The sequence below is a fragment of the Dysidea avara genome, chromosome 4, assembly GCF_963678975.1.
Source record: "Dysidea avara chromosome 4, odDysAvar1.4, whole genome shotgun sequence".
Lineage (NCBI taxonomy): Eukaryota > Metazoa > Porifera > Demospongiae > Dictyoceratida > Dysideidae > Dysidea > Dysidea avara.
The window spans coordinates 34420127-34442520 of NC_089275.1; the positions used below are offsets into that span (position 1 = coordinate 34420127).

The 22394-nt window shown below is 37.8% G+C and overlaps 2 protein-coding genes and 1 long non-coding RNA gene across 8 annotated transcripts in view; 2 read left to right on the forward strand and 1 right to left on the reverse strand.

Moving 5' to 3' along the window:
* Nucleotides 1-176, forward strand: part of LOC136254789 (uncharacterized) — a 2465-nt gene extending 2289 nt beyond the window's left edge. For all 3 annotated transcript variants that reach the window (XR_010700748.1, XM_066047533.1, XM_066047534.1), the window contains exon 8: nucleotides 24-176. Coding sequence is in view for 2 of the 3 variants with exons in the window: in XM_066047533.1 (XP_065903605.1) it covers nucleotides 24-99 (76 nt within the window). In the remaining variant the exon portion in view is untranslated. The remainder of the gene's footprint in view (nucleotides 1-23) is intronic.
* The window catches only part of LOC136254787 (protein NLRC3-like), a 21986-nt gene extending 14002 nt beyond the window's left edge, over nucleotides 1-7984 (reverse strand). For 2 of the 4 annotated variants that reach the window (XM_066047529.1, XM_066047530.1), the window contains exon 1: nucleotides 3637-3777. Coding sequence is in view for 1 of the 4 variants with exons in the window: in XM_066047528.1 (XP_065903600.1) it covers nucleotides 3637-3876; nucleotides 7845-7881 (277 nt within the window). In the remaining 3 variants the exon portion in view is untranslated. Of the gene's footprint in view, nucleotides 1-3636; nucleotides 3877-7068; nucleotides 7188-7289; nucleotides 7478-7844 lie in introns of those variants that run through there. The other 2 variants (XR_010700747.1, XM_066047528.1) reach the window with 2 other exon arrangements.
* LOC136254791 (uncharacterized) lies at nucleotides 7929-21281 on the forward strand. The gene is made up of 2 exons (XR_010700750.1): nucleotides 7929-8022; nucleotides 21117-21281. It is a non-coding gene; the product is annotated as an uncharacterized lncRNA (long non-coding RNA).
* Nucleotides 21282-22394: the final 1113 nt, after the last annotated feature.

A 22394-nucleotide genomic window follows, 5' to 3' on the forward strand; every position in this document is an offset into this window, starting at 1 on the left:
AGTGCCTGCTTATTCTTTTACAGGTCTCAGTATCGTCATGCTGACATACAAGAAATCATCACTATTGTCGGAACTATTTTTAGTCAAGTCTTGATGTGATGTTAATTAACGTTGTTACACATTGTTGTATGTTTACCATATGGCAAGAAATTATCATGGCCATCATGAAATTTGAATATTGTGGAAGTTGTGTGGACCAACCCCAACTCATACATGGTCACTGGCAAACCACGAACCACATTCGAGCCACAACACCACCAACCACATTCGAGCAATCCATTACAAAACTTTGTTGCACCATTTGTGTGTACATAATACTTATTGAAAGCCACAACACAAGCTACACGGTACACACTACATAGAGGTGGTAACCTCTAAAGGCTTGTTACCTTTTTTTATTTTTTTTATTTTCCTTTTTTATTCACCTTATCGGCCTTTGTGGTTAATCTATTAAAAATTACATGTAAACAGAGAATTGAAGAGTATGCTTAAAGCACCTTCGCTAGTGATTTTGTTCTTCAAACCATAAGACAACTGGCGATTTATAAACGCTCGCATGGGGTGTGGTACTAAATGGAATTTAAAAGATTTCTGCTTAAAATGCCATCCCTAGGGAACTTACGGTTCAGCACGCTGTCACAACTTGTTTATCAGGCATTAGAGTTTGTGTCCACGTCGTGTCTTTAAAAGTTATTGTAGGGATTAGAGGTTGATTTAAGAAAATACGTGTATAGACAAACCAGGATTGGATAATGTCAGTGCTAGATGGACTATACAAACACGGCTATGTTGACTGGTTGACTGGTATAACATGACAGTAGTTTTAACATAAGGTAGAGAAATAAAGTGAAATACGCCTATTTTTTATTTTGCGATGATTACTTTTTTTATTTTAGCGAGGTCGCAAGAAACTATGATGATGATGATGATGATGATAACGACTCCTAAAGATTTTTTATCACGTAACGCAATACAAATCTATTGAGAGATGTTGCATAATTTAGGACTAATATTGCAAAACCGGCCCTACACGTAAATAACTTACAGTAGTGGCCGCGCGTCTTTTAATTGGGCGTGCGCTTTGTAGTTTCTTGGCCGCGCGACTCACTACCGTGAGTCTTGATGTATGACAATACTTAATTCAGGTTCACAATTTCCATTGAAAATGCTCTCAGATTCAATCTTGTATTGTTCAAATTTCAAAATTTTCCACTTTCAACATTATTATTCTAACATGCACCTATTCAGTGTTGTGCAGTTGTGAGAGGGGTGCATCATGTACTTGGTTGTCTGTACCTACCCAAACTTTTCCATTAGCAAAATACTTCAGAGAGCCATACCTATAATCTAAAGGCAGTATATAAAATATCTACAGGCAGAAAATATTATGAATTTTATGTGGAAATGTCTCCAAATTGTAGTGTTTTAGCATCTACTTTTCAAAATTTTCCTTGGGAGGGGGGGGGGGGGGGGGGCATGCCCCTAGTTCCAGCATGCTTCACAAGCTGGGAAGTGTGCTTCGCTACCTCTACCCAAGAGATTAGTACCTTGAGTTAGCCCCCCCCCCCCCTTTTATGAATCCTAGATCCGCCCCTGCAAAGTTCAGCTAATTGTATGTTACAAGTTACCTGAAGAGAAATACAAGTCACACTGTAGAAAGTTCAACTACATTAAAAGTTACCCTGTGAGTTCAGCTACAATAAGTCACCATGTAGAGAGTTCAGTTGTGTAACAAGTCTTCCAGTAGTCAGTTCAGCTAGTGTAACAAGTCTCTCTGTAGAGAGCTCAGCTATGTTACAAGTCTCCCTGTAGAAAGTTCAGTCATATCACAAGTCACCCAGCAAAGAGTTCGGTTACTTACAAGTCACTCAGCTAAGAATTCAACTGCATGTTCAACTAATTACAAGTCATCCAGTAGAAAGTTCAGCCACATCAGTAAAAACTGCAACTTCTGATCATTAAAAATCTCCCTGTAGAGAGTTCAGCTACATAAAAGTCACCTAGCTACCAGTCACTCAGTAGAGACTGCAGCTACATTTAGTCTTCCTGTAGAGAGTTCAGCTATGCAAAAAGTCACTCAGTAGTGAGTTCAGCTTATAATGATTATATTTTATGAATATATTTACAGTTGTAAAACTCATATATATGCATATTAAGTATAACACAATGATAGCTTTCTACTGGGAAAGTAACTGAACTCTCTAAAGGGTGACTTGTGTGGTAGCTAAGCACTCTACTGGGTGACTTGTAATGTACATTACAAGTCTTCCTGTAGAGAGCTCAATTTTTTTAACAAATCTCCTGGCCTGTAGGTAGTTCAGCCACATTACAAGTAATCCAGCCAAGAGTTCTACTACTTACAAGCCTGAGTTCAGCTACATTGCAAGTAACCCAAGAGAGTTCAGCTACAATTCTAGTCACCTGGGGCCAGTACAGAATCTGTGATGTGCTAAAACAAGAGAGTTCTGCATGAAATGTGTTATAATTTATCACAGCAATAATTTGTGTTTAAAAATTATTCAATTTCTACAGTAAAGAATAAAGGTCAGCCCCAATCTCCTTTGGGACATATAATTACAAAAAGAAGTGACATCTAAACTTAAAACAGCCAAGCTGTGAAAAGTGTGTGGCCCCCTAGGATGAAATTTTTGTAAAATCAAAGGTGGCAGCCAAGAAATGGCTGTAATGATGTAAATGCCAGTCACTTTGATGATAAGTGTAATCATTAAAAACGATTGCAATTGGCATTATTGCAGCCATTTCTTGGCTAACAGATTTCATTTTACTTTTTTCACCCTGGCCTTTTCCACACTTTTTCACAACTTGGCTGTTTTGATTGAATGTATATGCAATATTAACTGTTGATAAACTTTATACAACAGTTTTCCAGTAGATAAGGTTGTCAGTCGTTACCCCATTGTTAAATAGTAACTACGTACAGTAGCTTAATACTCTTTGAAGTTTTAGAAACAACTGTACTGCTTTCCCTACTGCCTACATCAACAGAATGTATGCAATACCATATAATTTGTTGGTGGGGATGGGTTACCATCATGAAAAGAGATTATAAAGCAGTCAAGTACTCTAACTGAATTGTCAATGGAATTTGTCAATGTACTTAAAATACAATTTCATAGTCATCACATCTTTGTCAGTGCGATTCGACATCTAATCTCTATTGCAGAAACAAGCACTGCAAAAGTTGAAGCAGTATTATCTTCAGCTTTATCTTTTAGTTAGCTCTATAATGTAATACAGCAGTTAGGTTGCCACTCATACAGTATCTGAAAACTGTACACATAGCTGGAACTATAGCTGCTTGGATAGTCTGGTCTCTTGTGCTCAGACTGTCAATATTTTCAATAATGAAACTATAAATTTAACATTCATTCTTTGCATTTTGATAAAAAACATGTAGCTAGTAGTGCGGTAAAGGAGATACTGTGTGACAGTATTTTTGCATTGTCTTAGAGTGAGGATTCTGTTAGGGAATTCAAGAATCTATAGGATTAGTAGTAGTTTTGGGTTTAAAGCTTATATGAAAGTCCGATGAACAGATGTGTTCCATTTGTTTACACACGCATGCACATACAGTAACCATATTTGTAATCAGTGGGAAATATTAAATTCTCTTACGTTCAGGCTTCATTGCAGATTCTACAGCTTCTGCTAACTTTGACCATGATGCACTTGGAGTGGTTTCAAGCCATATATCCAACATGTGGTTGCAACATTCTCTGCATTTCCCAGTACCATCCTTGTCAATTACTCTCAAATCTTCAGGTGGAATCTTAAGAAAAACTCCAATATCTTTCCAATAATATGCAAAGTTAGGTGTAACATTCAACAGTTCATGTAATTTGGGTGTTGCAGTACCTACATAACATATAATTATGTGTAGATAGGTAATTTATATATGGACAATTAACATGAATACTCTGTACGTTGGTTGTTATAAATGCAGTACATTATAGACTTCAAAACATTAGGATTCTATAGAATTTGGCAACCCAAAGGCCTACATTGTGTTGGGGCACTACTACATGCAGGGCCAAAGGGTAAGTTCCTCTGTTTTGAAGTCTAACAGATTTAGACCACAACTCATTGTTATATACACTAACATGAGAAAATTAGTAGAAACAAGCCCATTAATTATCCAGCTAAACACCCATGCCTTGCTAATGTTTACAAGTGCATAATTGCATGCTGTGTTTGTATCATCCCATAGAAAGGGATCTGTTGAGATGAAAAGGGATCTACAGGATATTTAGATCTCTGCATGTAAGTAACCAATAAAATTCTGGTATTTTATTTTTCCACGTTCTCCATTACACAATACATGATAATGCAATCACAGGATGTACCATACATGTTTACAAAGTGTGTGGGTAAAGGCAGGGGATCTCTTTAATCTCCTTTATGTAATGTGAAAAGGAAATGTCATGCAACATGGCAAGTCATATAGGTGCCACTATAATGTGATTGACAGACTTTAACCATAAAACTTCTCACCACCATAAACTAGTGTACTGAAATTATGTGTATTCCGTCCATCACTATGTATTAGAAGATACATCATTAACTATCAGTTATCCCCCAGCATGCATACACTGTATGTGGTTAGTTACAGTCATGCATGCATGTGTTTGCATATAAACTAGCCATGCAGACATTCAGAAATATTTCACCCAAAACATTCTTTAGCACGAAAGTTACATATCAAAACCTTCATAATATATGTAACATTACCCTAATGTCAACTGAGCAAGGTGGAGAAATTTATACAGATGTGTGCTGTGATAATTCAAAAATTGTTAAGCACTATAGCGTAAGCAATTGACTATCGGCCAGGTTGCATTCCAACCTACTGGATTCTCGTTTGGAACGAGATATGCACAAATTTTTACACCCATCGATAGGCAATTTAATACCCTAGGCGTCCACAACATACCAGCTCCCCAGGTTATGGCATTCTTCAGTAGCATCCGGCCAAAGACACAGTGTATGGCAACAATTATTGACCGCCAACGTCATTTATCATCCACTCGTTAACTTGTGTACATCAATTATCGACCGGTTTGAGGTATTTCGCTTGGCATTCCCACACAATTCGAAACTAAATCTTGCCCATAGTACAAAATAGTCTACCAGTACTAATTGTAATTCCAAAAAAATTTCAAGTAAGTTTTGTGCACGATTTTTGAAATACAGTTAAATCAATTTCTAATAAAACATACACTTCAGTATTTTAATGCTTTAAACACATTTTAAAACAAATTACACAGCACAAATATTTCATCCAGGATGTTACAAAGGTCAGCACAGTAATCCTGGTGCCACTGTGAAGAGCCATAGCTAACTTGCTTCCTGCTGTATGGTATGCAATGTAACCAATGCCATACAAGCTCTTCGTCTCTAAATAATAACCAACAACCTCTATCCACTGTCTATGGGATTCTTATTCACTATGTACACCTTGCTTCAGAGTAGTGTAACATATCTTCAACACTTGACAGCATGTGACAAGCCTCCAACCTCTAAAACCAAGTGTACTGTAGTCAACGGTACCTGAAAGTGGGTGTAATTTATTTTACAAACACTTCCTTGCTTTTGTAATCAATTCTCCTGCTGTTTAGATAGTCTTATAAGACTTTACTTTGATTCTCCAAGCCTTCTAAGTTATTTCCTCCTATGTATCTCCATGCTCATCACTTCCAACTGTTATAGAGGGTCCTTTCGTCCAGGGGCGTAGCCAGAACCCGGGCCACCCGGGCATCAATAATTCAAGGTACTCTAATAGAGCAGTCAGATCGAGATATATCAATCTCAGTATTCAGAGAAGCAGTGTAGCAAGCTACGTATGTAGCTATAAATAAAGAGGCGAAGTTGGTGGAGGGGAGATCAAGGGCGTAGCCAGGAAGGGAGGGAGGGTTCGGATGAACCCCCTTTCAGAAGCAGAATATTTAAACTAAAAATCACATCAAGTCTTACAGCCCTGGAGCTCTCCGGTAGCTATTTGCACACTAGCGCTCCTCTGTACTACTCTTGAGGGTCGCATTGCATTAATGCTGAGCTATTGCAAATCATCGAGATCTGTTGCATCTCATGATCAGTAGCGCATGTGAGCATGGTCGAAATGGCGAGAGTGTTGAGTGGTTGAGGCAGACATATTACAAGGCAGCAGCTGCGATAAACTTGAATGGTCGTGTTATACATGTGTCAGGTGAGCACAAACTGTGAATAGTTGATGTAGCTATACAGTCTACTTCCGGTTGGTTGACTAGAGAAACAAAGTATTAAAAGTCACGTCCTTGAAAGTAGCCAATGAGATCAGCAGCCATCAGTTTAAACTAGCGCCATCCACCTGGTGTGAAATTTCATTGGTTAGTTCTATTCATGTGATATTTTTGCATTTGACTTACATGGACAACCAACCTGAAATAGACTGTATTTATCTGATGAAAGGTTTGTTTATTTGTCACATGTTGTGGGCACGTGATGTCTCGAATACATTGGAGTACAAGCTAAGTCTGACCATCAACAGGAGGACCGGCCGAGAATAATGTATATCTGGAAGGAAGTATAACTCGGTGTGTGGAGGGTTCCCATGTACTAGAAAATTTGAAGTTGGCTGTCACGGTCTGGAAGTGAAGATTAAGTTAGTATTAGCTACAATAGATTTATAGTTTCTATAAGCTGCATAAACAGCAGTGTGTAGGTTTTAGCTAGCTAGATGCACAAACGGCACCTTTGAATGTTACTGCCTAAGGGCACATTTTGTGTATGCATGATTTTCGTTCAGACGTGGTCTAGGGGGGAAGCACCCAGGCCTTCCCCCACGAACTTCCACTTTACATTTTGGTCTTCAGCTTACAGCTAGGCCCTGGCATCACCAAAAGTCTGGCTACGCCCCTGCTTCCATCTTCTTTGCCCACATAAATGATCAGAAATGGCTGTCTCTCTACAGCAACTAATCTACCGTGGTTAAAACTACTTTCAACAGTACAAAGGACACGAATTCCAAGTCCTATCAGGGGTGACTTCTTCGTAAACAGACGCGTATATGTGTAAACAAACATTATTCCACTGGGAAGGGTGATTATTCCGGTAGAGTCAATTACTAGAGTCTTTTGAATTACTGCAGTCAGTCTCTTACGTTGAATGTTGTATGCAAGGGTCAATGTGCACTACAACAACAGAAAAAACACGGATAAGTTCAGTACGCTACTAATACCATTTTCATGCCAAGAATAACAAACTACTGCATACAAAATAAGTCAGAAACAAACCTGTCATCATTCACCAACAATACAACGTGACAGAAGTTGATTTAAACTGCTATAACAGCAAAACAACACAGCACGAGGTTGCTAAATTCCGTTTTTGAATCCGGATTCAATACGACGATAATAGACGTCGAGTTGGCCAATAATAGACGTCGGTCGATAATTGATTGCTTACGCTAGTACTCCATTATCTGAAATTTAAAAAAAAAATCTCCATAAGTACCCCCAATAGAACCAGGTCACAAAACAACATGCCGAGGGAGAAATGTTAGTTTCTCCCTACCAAATGATAAAAACCGGAGAAAAGTGATTTGGCCACGCGAGAAATGCTATCATTCTCGCGAGAATACTGCTGAAAAGCAGTATTTTTATACTGAGCAGTCTTCCCTTTAAAAATCTTCTATTAGCAACAGGAATTTAATAAAAGCCACATAATACTATAGCTAGCTAGTTGAACAGCGCTGATAATGATTAGCTATTAGCTAAACCACGTAGCTATAAACCTGTAGCTACGTACTACAAAATGACAGATTGTAATTAGCTAGACGTGCCGCTTACCTTTGCTGGCACTTAATCGTTGCAGCTCATCCATCATAGTCCAATCCTTGTAATTTATGAAGACCGATTAACGGCAAATTGCCGCTTTTATTGACTGGGATGTGAGTGGGAATCACGTGACGTAATACCGCCTAGATCCGCGCACAGTTTATGTATCACGTCTTTGCAATACCCCCAGGTATGTGGACATTCTTCGTTCGTTCGAATTTGTAACAGTTATATTAGTGCTCGTGTTGCACTGTAAAGTTGATTTTGTTGTGATGTGGTGTGCGTTGATTAGATTTTTGTATTATACTGGGAAAACACCATCAGCGAAAGTCAAAGACAATAAAGTACTCTCGAAAGTACTCCCTTTAAACTATCACATACAAATAAAATATACCCCACTTATTTTGCTGGTTTTTTTTTAACAAAGTGACATCTTTAATTAATAAAAACAGCTACTTAGCTACTATAAATCAGTAGTAGCTAAACTGAAAACGATGACTTCTGTGTACTACATGAACGTCTGCGCTTTTGTTTCCTGCAGAGTATTTCCACATGTAGCTCATTTGTCAATTTTACACTGAAGGAATGGTGTCGATTTCATACAGCAGTCCAAGTGTTTAAAGTCATACACAAACTTTGTCCGTCTTTTTTGAGGGATTGGTTTATCAATTCGGAGGTATATACAGGATGTAGTGGGTGTAATAAGCATCATTTGTTTATTCCACAAACTAACACTAACATTGGGAAAAATGGTACCATGGAGCAGTGATTTGGAATAACTTACCCCCTGCATTGTGTGGAATAAATGGTCTATTGGATTTTAAATCTACTTTTAAGAAATTGTAATTTTCCTGTACTTTCCATGTGTTGTATTTCCATGTTAGTGTTGTGTTTTGTATATGTTTTTGTTGCTTTGTTGTGTTTGTAATTTCTGTATGCCATTTGTTTGGCACTGCTAAAAAAACAGTTTTTCTAACTGATGTAGTCTCCTGTTAAATCATTAATTTGTCAACACACAGTTGTAACCTCAGACTGATGGTACGTACAGCAGAGTTTGGTAGAAAAGAATGTGCCCTTAATTGTAGGGTTACGAGCCATTTTGAATTATTTGATTATTGGTTAATATAGTTTGGCCTCATAATCGTATATTGCTTCAATCAATCAGGCTAATATTTTGTATGCAAAGTATCCTAGATAAGTCATTGCTTTGTCACAAGTATCACACTTAATGCTTCATTTTTTTGTCAACTGCTAGTGTCTGGCTAATAATGATTCAGTACTCTGTGAGTTCAACAATACTGAAGGCTTGCAAAAGGAGTTAGTAGTCGCGACGCCCGACCCACAAAAAGTCTGGAGAAACTGTGTACAAAAAGTTTGAGCTTTGGTTGATGATGTGTACATGGTATGTATGTGATGTGTTTACATCATGATGCAATAGTGCTGTGAACCTGCAGAGTTTACTAAAACTGGTTATTGGAAGGTGAATAATTGGATATTGACAGGTTATTGTCTGATTGTAAATTTGCAGACATTATGGTACTAAACATGCCTGTTGGAAGCCTTAGGGTGGTACCAAAATGACCATCAACATCCTGTCTTACAATAACAGTTATTACAATCACATGTTTACACATGCTTTGAGATTATGTTATGATGTTAACATTTGTCAGCAGGGGTAATTTGTGACCCAGTCTGAGAAAACTGGTCTTATCGTCCATGTCAGCAGATTCGATTTTTCACCCAGGCCACACAGCTACATGAATAAACTATCTAATTCCACATTTAATATCAGCTAGACTTGAGTGGTCTGGTTTTGCTGGCTGCTTTTCCTGAGCACAGTGGCGATCCGTACGTGTGGTGTGGGGCCTTAATGTAGCTGTGGTCAGCCTGGGAATGACTGTATGTGGCTGTACAGCTCTGTGGTGTTGAATAACTACCTCTGCTGTGAATTTCCTTTCATTTAAGCCAGTTTTGAGACCTCAATGGCTCCAAACTTGGCCTAATCCATCCCTTGGCCTTCCTTTTCAATTTTTGAACACCATCTTGCCCTCCTTCCAGGGCCCTCGCCTCCCACCCAATTTGCAGCTTGCCTGATACAGTTAACCTTGGTTTAAAAACTATCTAAAATGGCGGGAAACTTAGTTGTTGGCTACTTGCACGGTGGATTCTCTGGAAGGTAAGGAATTGGTGTAAAACGTGTGAAAATTTGGTACACATAGCTTCAACCATTGGCGAGCTACAACACACTAAATACTTAAAACCAGCATTACTCGATACTTTTAAATAGGCGATAAGCCCGGTTTTGTCAGACTGGGTCACATTTATGGTTTACCAAGTGGGTGGGCAAAACTGGTTTAAAGGCTTTGTAGCCAATAATTGGCTTGAACTAGACAATACCTGTTAAAACCAGTTTTCCATATGGGTTTGCAACACTAAACAGCAACAACCTGATGGTGCTTGCAGATTTAGTTAGTTGAGGGGCTTGCAGATTTAGTTAGTTGAGGGGCTTGCATGCAAGGGGCTCAGTTTATATAATGGTGCTTTTATGCAGTGGATTGACCTTACAATAAAGTGTAATTTGAATAATTATGTATTTACTGTAAGCTCTCAAACAGCTCATGACAAATAATATACTATGATTAAGTTTACCTAGCCAGAATAGTGTTCAACAAGAAATAAAGGTTACAGAAATCTAGACTTAGGCTGAATCCAGAAGTGATGTGAAGTGGTTCAAAATAACAATCTAGAGCTAGTGTACTGGTACATTACGCTTTCAGTAATAAACTTACATTCTTAAATTATAGTACTTTATCTGTGAATTCCTTGCTTCGTATGTATTGCTTGTTAGTTGTCAAGCCTCCATGGCTTTACAGTTAGTGAGACATCTGAGAGATATGCAGTAGTAGTCCATGGAAGTAGTAATCAAACGTCTCTAGTATAGGATGAAAGGGGGTGGGGTAGGACATGCACAGGTGTTCTAGTAATGGAATTTGCTATGAACTGTATTCCAATGTAACTTAAAACTACACATTACATATAGTATGTACGTTCAAGGATGAAGCAACCAGTTTGTCAGAGAGAACCATTTTTGTTGACAGATTTGGCAAGAAATACTGTACTTGCTATAGCCGGTTACAAAATATATGTACAGTACATATAGTATACATGTATAGTGTACGTAATCTTACATAGCAATTGGTAGTGAGGCAAACATTTTACACAATATGTATACCATTGACTAACAGCCTGTTTATACTATAGACTGCTATGGATGAGATTGCTTTGAGCGGTATTTATAAATATGAAGGCCGAGATTGCTCCAATCAGCAAAAAAAAAAACTTAATAATTTTTCATTGAAGTAGAGAGTTGAAGGATTTCTGCTCTCTATTATTGTTGGCATGATCAAGTGTTAAGTGTTGGTGACAATCTTTCAACCCTGTGGAGTTAAATTTACTATTCACTTGCACTCGTACCAGTTTGTTTTTTAGTCCTTATGTTGTTCTTGAGGTTGTCTTTCTGTATCATTACCTAAATACTTCTCTGTTGCTTCATTTCATCATTACAGTCACCATTTTAGCTGTAGTTCTCCAAATCTTTACTCTATTTATTAAAGCCAAATCGAACTGCAGGCTGGCAACTTTTTACGCTGGGTAAGTGGAGCAAACCAGACCCACAGGCTCATTTCAGAGCAGTTCAATTCAATGTGGTATGCATTTACACTAACTTGGAAATCACTCTGATTCGAGATAGTTTAAACTAGGTGGCTAGTGTAAACAGGCTGTAAGTCTTCTGCCATAGTTACCCTTCTCAATGTATAGTACCTGTGAAGCCACAAATGCACATGTCTAGGTTTGTTCATAAACTACAAGTACATCAACTACATGTATGTACCTGTATGAAAGTTTCTCTATTGTGTCATTAATTGGGATAGTGTAAGAAACTTACCATTGTTGGTAATTGTATGCCTTAGGCAGACAAGCCTGAGCTTTGATAGCTATATCTGATTTCATATGTGACCTAATTTTAGAAAACCGTCGATATCCACACAATTTTCAAGATGCATTTTATTTGTTCTTTGTTTTCTACAGTGACAGAGGAATGGACTAGCCAAGTTTCAGCTTCCTAAGTTAAGCAACGTTGGAAATACAGCACTAGACAGCCGGACGAGCAAATAATTTGATATGTACAGAAGCTATCGAGAAAAGAATCTACAGGCGCTTACATAAACCATAATAACTTACTGATACAATGACATACGGAATTGAATCTTGGCTCATTGTGTTTGCCATGAATTTGTGCATCCACCAAGGTATTTTTCCCCGGGCATGCTTCTGTGTTTGAGAAGGTAGGCAAACTCACTGAAAAACGATCGTAGGTAAATTCTTTCATCACTGCAACGTAAACAAACGTCTGTAACTTTGGAATCTTTTCGTGTATGGAGATGAAACAAAGATTTTTGTACTCCCCATGGACAGGCGAACATAGGAGTTATCCATTAGCGGCTTAATTCACCCACCAGCGAGGTGATAAAAACTTATGTAATTTTGTTCTGGAGCTTGTGTTTTTTACCCATAGTTTTAAAGTGCGTTTTATTACAAAAGTACTGATGTGCGTATATCGACGGTTTTCCAAAATTCGGTCACATATTGTGGTTGATACGTATGAATGTGCATACTGTTGGAGTGTAATTCATCCATGACAGCAGATTTGATTTTTCACCATGAACACAAAGCTATATTAATTCACTATCAAATTTCACAGTCAAAACCACCTAGGCTTGAGTAGTCTACTTTTGCTGGCTGTTTTCCCAAGCACAGAGGTAAGCTGTATGAGTTTCCAGGGGCCTTAATGGAGCTCTGGGGATGGCTGTACATGTCTGTGCAACTGTGTGGTATTAAATTAAGACCTGTGCTGTAAATTTCCTGTCATTTTGAGACTTGAATGGCCCATAATCTGGCCTAATTCATTGCTACGCACCGCTCTTTCATTTTGTAAATGACCTCTTGCCCTCCCCTCCACCCACCACCCATTGGAGCTTGCCTGATACAGTCAGTGTAGAGTTTAAAAATGTTTAAAATGTTGGGAAACTTAGGTGTTGGCTACTTGTACAGTGGATGCTCTGGAAGGTAAGGAATTCCTGTAAAATGTGTGAAAATTTAGTCCATGTAGCTTTAGCCATTGGCAAACTACAACACGTTAAATGCTTAAAGCCGCCATTTCTCAATACTTTTAAGCAGACAATAATACTGTTTTTCCCTGAGCACAGTCACAAATAGTACCTGGTTTGTAATTGGCTGTGTGTGTAACTGTATGGGATAAAACTTGTGGTGTTAATTTGATTTGTGTGTATGGTACTATGTATATATCAGTTAGAGTTCTGTCTCATGACTGTGTTTGCTGTAAAGTGAACTCATAATGGCTTCCCTTTCTCCTATTCAGTGAGTGATTGAATTACTAGGGAAAGTTTCTTACTTCCTCATATCTACATTATTTTATTCATCAGTTCTATGTGATTTGTGGTAGGATGATGTGTCACATACAGTAGACTTTATAAGGCCTTCTGGTATACAGCTCTGCCTTTACCAAGTACTTTAATCATAATAATCATAATAAATTTGAGATACGTTCATGCTATTTAAGCAAAAATAAAGATTTTGAATGCACTTGTATGGTTTCCCAACCAGCCATATAACCTAGTTTAAAGTTTCAAAACATGCCCTAAGACAATGATTTTGATGCGGCACCGTATCTCAAATGATTTGGTATACCTTACACCCCGTTCACACTACCCTCTAACCCGGGTAGAGCACGGCACGGCTTGAAACAAACTGGAGTGTGAATCAATCGAGCCGTGCCGAACTGGGTCCAGCATGGCACGACAAGGAGAGGTGGGCTGGCACGGGTTGGCCCTGAGTTGACTCGGGATAGCATACAGTCTGAACGCATTCCGAGCTGGCCAAGCCAGGTTAACAATATAACTTGTTTCTGTTGGCCACACAGCAAGTATATTCTATGTTCTAAAACTGTTCTTCAAAATGGCTATGACGTACCGTAGTTCTAGTAGACTTTGTGACAATTACGCTCGAACGACGTGTTAATAATCCTGGAGAAAGGAGCATCCACTAGCTTAAACATGGTGTCTCTAACATTGTACGGCTTATTTCAGCTGGTTCTACACTTCCTCGCTACAATTCTAGTGTCTTTTTATTAAGCGCCTAAATAATCAAAAGCTCATGCGCTTCTCTTAGCTAATTATTATTCGGCGCTCGCACTATCGAGCTCGTGTCAGATGCAGTAGTGTGAACAAGTGCCAACCTGAGTTCAATAACCCGAGTTGAAAACACTCTGGCTAACCCGGGATAGTGTGAACGGGGTGTTACTCAACTTTCACAGAAAATTTGGTGCTTTTATCACAAAGTGAACGATTTCATCAAAATTTGTTGCTTAGCCGCTCTACTATTGGGACATATTTTGTGTGGTTAATAATGTGTTAAGATATAGTTCAAACGTGTATTGACAGCTGCTAGTATAATTATTTGTGCATTTTGTATACATTGATTTTGCATTATACATATGCTATCCATGCTAAGCTATGAAAAATGGTTAAGTACATATTTGCCCCAGGCTTTAATACTTGTATTCAACCTTCAACTTTTTCATAGCATCACTTTAAAGCCATTCTGAAATCCTAAGGCTTTTGGGAAGGTAACTCATAGACCCCCTTGTAATTCTACTTTTTATGCTGCCACATCTATTCTGTGCACCTACTTCCCTGTTTGTAAGCTCTACGATCACCACCGCTATACTGAACCATTTCTTAATTACAATCTATGTACTTATTTAATAACTGATCACTTTTATGGACAATAAAGTATAGAGTACATTTTAGCATTAGTAAATTGTCTTGGCAGGGGAAAGGTATGGGGGGAGGTCATGCCTCAGACTACCCTAGCTTGATTATGCCATGCATGCTAAGTGTGCTTGGTTTATCCACCTGTATAGCTGTTCTTTGCTGCATCCACGTGGTAATTCGTACACAGATATAAGGAAATTAAGTTGAAGGGCTCCAGTTACTGCCCTGTGCCCCTTGATTTCTCTTGGCAGCCCTGACTTTCAAGTTTATAGTAATGTTTTTACAAGCTAGCATGCATATTCATCACCATGCAAACAGTTTGATTAAATGTCTCTGTGAGCAAGTTGCTAGGTATGGGGTTGTACATACGTATGGAGATGATTAACTGACTCTTATCTCATGATTCCTGCTCCAGTCAAGGTTTTAAATACCTTAACCACTCCGATACTTAATTTTGGTCAGAAAATTGTTAAAGGAAGCCATAGTACAATTTGTAGAATGTACATGACAAATCAACCATATATGATATAAAATTTTGCTATTGACAATAGATGGCTTCATGGTACATCTGTGAATACATGTGATAAAGGATGTGACAAAGTTGTGGTATACTGTTTGATCATTGTTGGTTTAGCTGAGCAATAATGTACATGCAGTGTGTGCAAGCAGGAAGTGTATAGCAATATGTTTTTTATTATATTATTTTTATTTATTATTTCCTGGGATAGATGGACTGTCCTTGCTGTCCTCTGCCTTGGCTGTCAAAGTGCTGGACAGATAGCAGCATTACCAAAGGAGATGACCCTCGGAGTAGGCCAGATTGACATTAGACGGTATAGGATGATTAGTTGCTCCTCAAACACATCACAGCAGATCTTAGCAGTATTTATTAGGTATAACCAAGCCCAAACGTGCCTTCAGTATGACTTGAAACACTTCCAAAAAGTTGTTACAAAAGTTTTTTGTGGAATTTTCTACTGACTCACTGCATACCTGACTGACTGCCGGACTGAATGACTGATGCCTTCAGACAACTGGAGCTCAATAATGGCTAAGGCTATGGCTTGCTTTTATCACTCGCTCCAGTCTGACTGGTGCCTTTTGGCATACTGCAGTACATACAGTGTATGCTGCATGGGCTTACCCGTGTCCTCCTTTGTGTCCCATTTATCTTTGCTGATATCGCAAGGTGTCAATTCATAACGTAGTGCCACGTAATGGCTTCTCTACATTTGATTGGAATCGTTTGAGTTTTCTGTTGTGACTGATTGATTGTAGAGGTTCTTCTCCTAGTGTTTCTTCATTTGTAGTGCTGAGTAACAGGCTGAACATAGCTGAGAACGAAGCATATTGGCTACTTCATTACTTCAGTAATTGATAGTTGAGATGCGTATTCAGACAAAAACAATAGGCCTGGCACCATTTTTTAGTTCTAATGTGAGTTCACCAGTAATAATAATGTTGCAATAAAGTAAACAAACAAGTATAAGAAAATTTAAGTTCGATTAGGGATCATAGAAATAAAACAAGAGAGGTCACCTACACTTGAAGATATACTAGTGGACATTAAATCCCTAATTCAGTCGTGGATTTAGCCTGGAAAACAGGAAACATATTGCTACACTTCCTACTTGTAGACAGTCACACTATATGTACATTGATCAGCTAAACCAACAAGAGATCACTCAGTAAACCACATGGTTTTACCTTAGTACCACATGTATTATACACAGATGTACCATGAAGCCATCTGATATCACTGGCAAAAAAGCACAAAGCATCACGAAACTTCCCTCTGCTTATACAATATATATGTACATGTATTTTTCATTTAAGTTGTCATTAGCTATGTCATGTTTCTGATACTGGTTTATCATTTGCCTTATATGTATGTTATTAATTGTACGTATGCATTGATATGGTGTGAAGCTGTAAACTTGTGTAGGATTTTCTGTCTTCCTGTTACCCTTTTCCTTATTCATCACGGTAATCACAATAGTGGTGTACAGCAAACAGTCAAGCTGAAATGTATACACAATTAGATGTCTGGTTTTCTGATATTTCTGCACATGCAGCTACTTGTACATAGTCTTTATGAGTATGTAACACACACACACACACACATACACACACTCACATGCAACACTTTTCTCTCTTCTTTTGCTTGTTCAAAGATCACACCAAAGAATTCATTCTCATCCTTGTCCCAATCCCTATTGGAAAGTCACCCTTCCATCTAAAGGGCACTGAATGACCCATTTACCAGCCTGTTAAGTGGATCCCTTGGAGCATGGATAGATGAAGGGCAATAATGGGGACCTGCTCCTGGGTAGCAAACTGCACTATAGCACATGATATGTATGCATGATATGAACCCCATTGTTGGCTTACAAAGCCAAAAAAGGAGAAGCCTTATCCTTCCAGGGATAGGGTACTACTGGTAGCCACATCACTGACAAGTGGTGCATGTGTTACTTGTGGAGCTTAGCAGTACGGGTATACCATCCACCACACACACATATGTCTATGATGCCGTTTTCTGCATTAATGACACCTGAATAGAGCTGCTGTATTGTTTGTTGATATGGAAACGCACACACACACACACACACACACATACACACACACACACACACACACACACACACACACACACACACACACACACACACACACTGGGATTTTTGTATCACTTTAATAACTGGAACTATTGATCACACATTCTGTAGATCGAGGTGATGCCATGTGGTTTCACATATGTGACCGAATTTTGGAAAACCGTCGATATACGCACAAGAGTACTTTTGTAATAAAACGCATTTAAAAACTATGGGTAAAAAGCGCAAGCTACAGAAAAAAATGGGCAAATTAAGTAAGGTAAGTGCGCCTAACTCCGGACAGTTCCTAACTCCGGACACTCCAATGTTTGGCGTCATATCTCCAAAACTATCTACAGCATTTACTTGAAATTTTAGGTGACTAATGCTTCATATATGATGATACTGTAACCCTAAAATCAGCTTAAAAGTCATGCTAGTTTTTCTAAACGAGGTGATTATTTATTGCCGTGTGTGGCAAAATTATCAAATATTCTTCGATAATCATTGCTTATTTCCAAACTCAAAGAGCTATCTGGCTGATTTTCATACAGTGCAGAGGGACAACTATGATTTACCACTGTACCAAGTTTCGTTTGCAAACAATCAGCCAAACATTTGCTATGGACGATTTTGTAAGAGCCAGTTTCATTAAACCTGCATAAATATTTGCGTAAATACACCTAGATTTGAAATACTCATAACTCGGCAACGAAAGGTACTATGACTCTCAAACTCAAGTATGAGGTGGGCAATACATGCACGTTTAACGTGGTGGTGTTTAAAACTCGAAATCAACTTCGTAAGTGCTGTATCAGGCGTGATAAAAACTGTCCAGAGTTAGGAGCATGCGCAAAATTTACACATAGTTGAATATTGGAGTGCAGCTCCTCGACAGATGGAGATATTTTGATGAAACTTGCAGGACTGATGCACCATAGGATAGGCTTTATCACCATATTTTAAGGATTGAGAAATTTACTTGCATGGCGGAGATAGAGCACCGAAAACAAAAACTGTCCGGAGTTAGGCGCACTTACCTTAGCCAATGAATAAACCCTAGGCATCATAGTGTTCGCCTGTCCATAGGGAGTACAAAAATCTTTGTTGCATCTCCCTACACGAGACGATTCCAAAGTTACAGACGTTTGTTTACTTTGCGGTGACTGAAGAATTTACCGACGATCGTTTTTCAGTGAATTTGCCTTCCGTCTCAAACAAAGAAGCATGCCTGGGGAAAAAACTATACCTTGGTGGATGCACAAATTCATGGCGAACACAATGAGCCAAGATTCAGTTCCGTATGTCATTGTATCAGTAAGTTATTATGGTTTATCTAAGCGCCTGTAGATTCTTTTCTCGATAGCTTCTGTACATATCAAATTATTTGCTCGTCCGGCTGTCTAGTGCTGTATTTCCAACGCTCCTTAACTTATGAAGCTGAAACTTGGCTAGTCCATTCCTCTGTCCCTGTAGAAAACAAAGAATAAATAAAATGCATTTTGAAAATTGTGCGGATATCGACGGTTTTCTAAAATTAGGTCACATATTCTTTCTTATCCTAATATTAATTTGTTATTTTGCCATAGTCATGAACTTGGATACAATGCTCCAAACTTCCCCTTCTTTAATGTGTGTACATGGTTCTTTGTACAAATATGGTATATGAAGTCTTTAAGAGGCTTAGTTATTGTGGCTCCCCCACCATCCTGCAATAAATTTTTTTTTTAGTGGCATATACAAAACATCATTGATTTGCTAGCTGTATTCTGAATCAAGGAATTTGAACATTAACATGTTTATGTGTAATATCAGGACACATGATAGTGTGCTGTGCGCAGCCAGTGTGAGCGTGTGACAGACAAGTGTGTATTTTACAGAACACCGTTTTCATGCATCTGTAGTTCAATAGTGCCAGAGCATATGGAAATTCCCCCAGGGAACCTCCAGTTTCAAATTTGAGTTGAATATGCCCAGGCATCACTGAGATATACACCTTCAAAGTTTACCTTATTTTCTTCATAATTTTCTTCTTACATATTCTTCTTTTTCTTTTCAAATGTTTTAGAAAAACTAAAATAATTCATTTGCACTTTAATCAATTTACTTCAAATTTGGCAGTAGGAGCCTAATGCAGCACATTTACAATCCAAATTTTGTGCAGATCAGATTTTAAGAACAAGTGAGTTATGTGCAATTGTAAAAATACAAAAGCAATTTGTTGTCACGACTACAGGGTAATTTACGTGACAGAATAACTTCAGAATTGGTCTGTGCACGAAGTAACTATTGTAGTGCAAACCTTTTGTAGTTTGAAAGTACTGAGAGTATTAGCTAAGGAGATCTAAAGCAGAAACCAAGCATGTGAAAAAAGCGTGATCAAGATACTATACTGTAATAGAAAAATTGCTGTAAAGTTAATAAAGAAATCAAAAATGTCAGAAAAATTTTGTCCAGGACTACTTCCTCACCTACATGCCTAAACTCTTTACCACTCCACCACTGCTGCCAGTTGCTCAGCTCACTCAATTTTTACCTTATAAATGAAAATTCTAGTTTACTACACCAGAATGGTAAAGTTGTCATAGATTTATCAGTAGAAATTCTAGAGCTTTCTTTATGTGTGTAGTATTAGTAGTGCTCAGAAAAAAAATTGTGCTCTATTTCTACAAAACTATATTAATAGTCAAATAAAATAGGCTACACACTACACATACACAAGTACAACAAATTTTAAGTTTGAAGTGGTGAAACAAGGAAGGTCACTTTCACCTGCAGACATGCTAGTGGACATTCAATCCCTAATACATGTGGGATATAGACGAATTAGGGAATGAATGTCCACGGCACTTTTCAAACTGTTCATCATTGTGTAACAGGCTGAACATACATAGCTGAAAACAAAGCGTAATGTCTACTTCACTATTCAGCCAGTAATTGATAGTTGGGGCATGTATTCAGGTGCCATTCTTTCTTTTGATATGGTATACGCAGATTCAAAAGTCATAATAATGTCACAAAAAAGGAAGCAAACAAGTACAAGGAAATATTAGGATATTTAAGTTTAATTAGGGAGCAAAAAAGTAGTGAACCTAATGCTAGCTGAGGTTTGCCTGTTAAACGTAATAATATCTTCAGGGGCTTCCCTAAAAAGTGGCAGAGCGGTGCAGTAAAGCTCTACTTCACCCAAATTTATGTTTATAATTAACAAATTGACTGATGTTGGTAGCAATACTTTATTTTCTGGTCTTTCAGGCTGAAGGTAAGTTTATGGTATATAGATGAGCTAGCATTGGGCCATCCCTAGCTTACCTCAAACTCACTATAAACTTACTTTCACACAACTAATGTATGTGATAATTTAAATGATGGGGCTGCCAGTAAAATAGCCATTTTATGTTAATAACCAGTGTTAGCACAATATCTACTTTGACCTTGCACAACCAGCTATAGAAAGTTTTGAAGCATTATATAGTTAATACTGTAGCATTCAGTTAGCCTTCAACTAAGACACAAAAAGAATCAAGAATGTGACTAAAACTGTTTACCACTGTTACAGTAGCTACCAGTGCTGCAAAAGATTGAAATACTCTAATAGAACAGTCATGCATGTAAAATGATTTTTGTTCAGTCTAAATCATCCGAAAATATTTTTGCACTAAATTTTTATAATGAACTTTTGAAAAAATACAGTAGAACTTGCAAAGACAGGAGTACGTTTACTTGTAATATCCTATAGCATGTTTTACAAAACAGTTAGTAGTAAATCATACAGTGTGGGGATGTGGTTATCTCATAGTTACATTGTGTTATATTTTTCTGTTGTGTGGCAGGTTCATCACCTGGTTTCAAGTACACAGTTCCTGGTCTGCTTCAGAGGATACTGATGATTGTGACTCCAATGTTGACTTTTTTTTTCTGTTGTAGCAGTACAAGTAGGCAATAGGTATTGTGGTAATAGTAGAGGTGCACCAATATGAGATTTTACCAACCGATAACCGGTATGATGAAAATTACCAATTCCAATACTGATATTCTTTAGTGTTTGGTTTCATCTTAACATAAAAGTTTTTCAGTATGGATACTACAATAAATGTTAAAACATTATGGCCAAATAGGTAAAATGGTGGTTGCATTTGTAAAAAAAAAAAAGGACTTGTGAAAAAGGTGTGATGAAAAGGTCTGAGCAATGAAAAATAACTCAACTTGAGAATTGAACCTTTGGCCACTATAAAGAAATTAAGCTTTTTGCCCACAGTGCTATATGAGATCAAACATAGAAGAAGTTGAGCAATTACAGTGGAACCTCGATTATCCAAAATAATTGGGAGAAAGGGTGTTCATATAATCGAACAGTAAGTAAAATTGAACAGTAACTAAAATTGAACTTCCATACATTTATATACTGAGCTTTGCTCAACTACTCTAATAAAGCATACACTTATTGACAAAATACCATAATGGAGCAGTCGATTTGATAATTGAGAGTTCGGTTAATCGGTATTCAGATAATCAAGGTTCCACTGTATAGTACTTTATTAAAATATCTGTTAAAAGGTCAACTTTTTACCAATACCACAATATCCTTACCAATACCAATATTTGCACCGGTGCACCTCTAGACTGTAGTAGCTAAGTAAAAGAACAGATAAGGCTGTTTCACATTACAGTGATGTACAGTGCAACTATAAGCAGAAAAACATAATCAAAGAGGCTATGTTTTGAAGTAATGTGTACACATGTGTGTTTATAATTGTTATACATTAGGTACATTTTGTGCAATTCAAACAAGAAAAGAATAACATAGTTATGGATTTGTATATAAGCATCTTACAGCTACATGGCTACAAGGGATTTGTTCATGTGCTAAGAATTGGAACAATCATGTGCCCTTAATCATACATAGGCAATAACAATATTATATAGTATGGTTCCCTATATACAAATGCCACAATTCTTACCAGTGACCACATCATGTGGCTGGCTGGAGACATCAAGTTTTGTGGTCCCAGAAGGTGAAGTATCTTGGTATCATTATTACTCGAAACTTAAGTAGAATGATCATTGTCAAAAGCTACTAAGTGTCTGAATTGTATACGTTTTGCTATGTA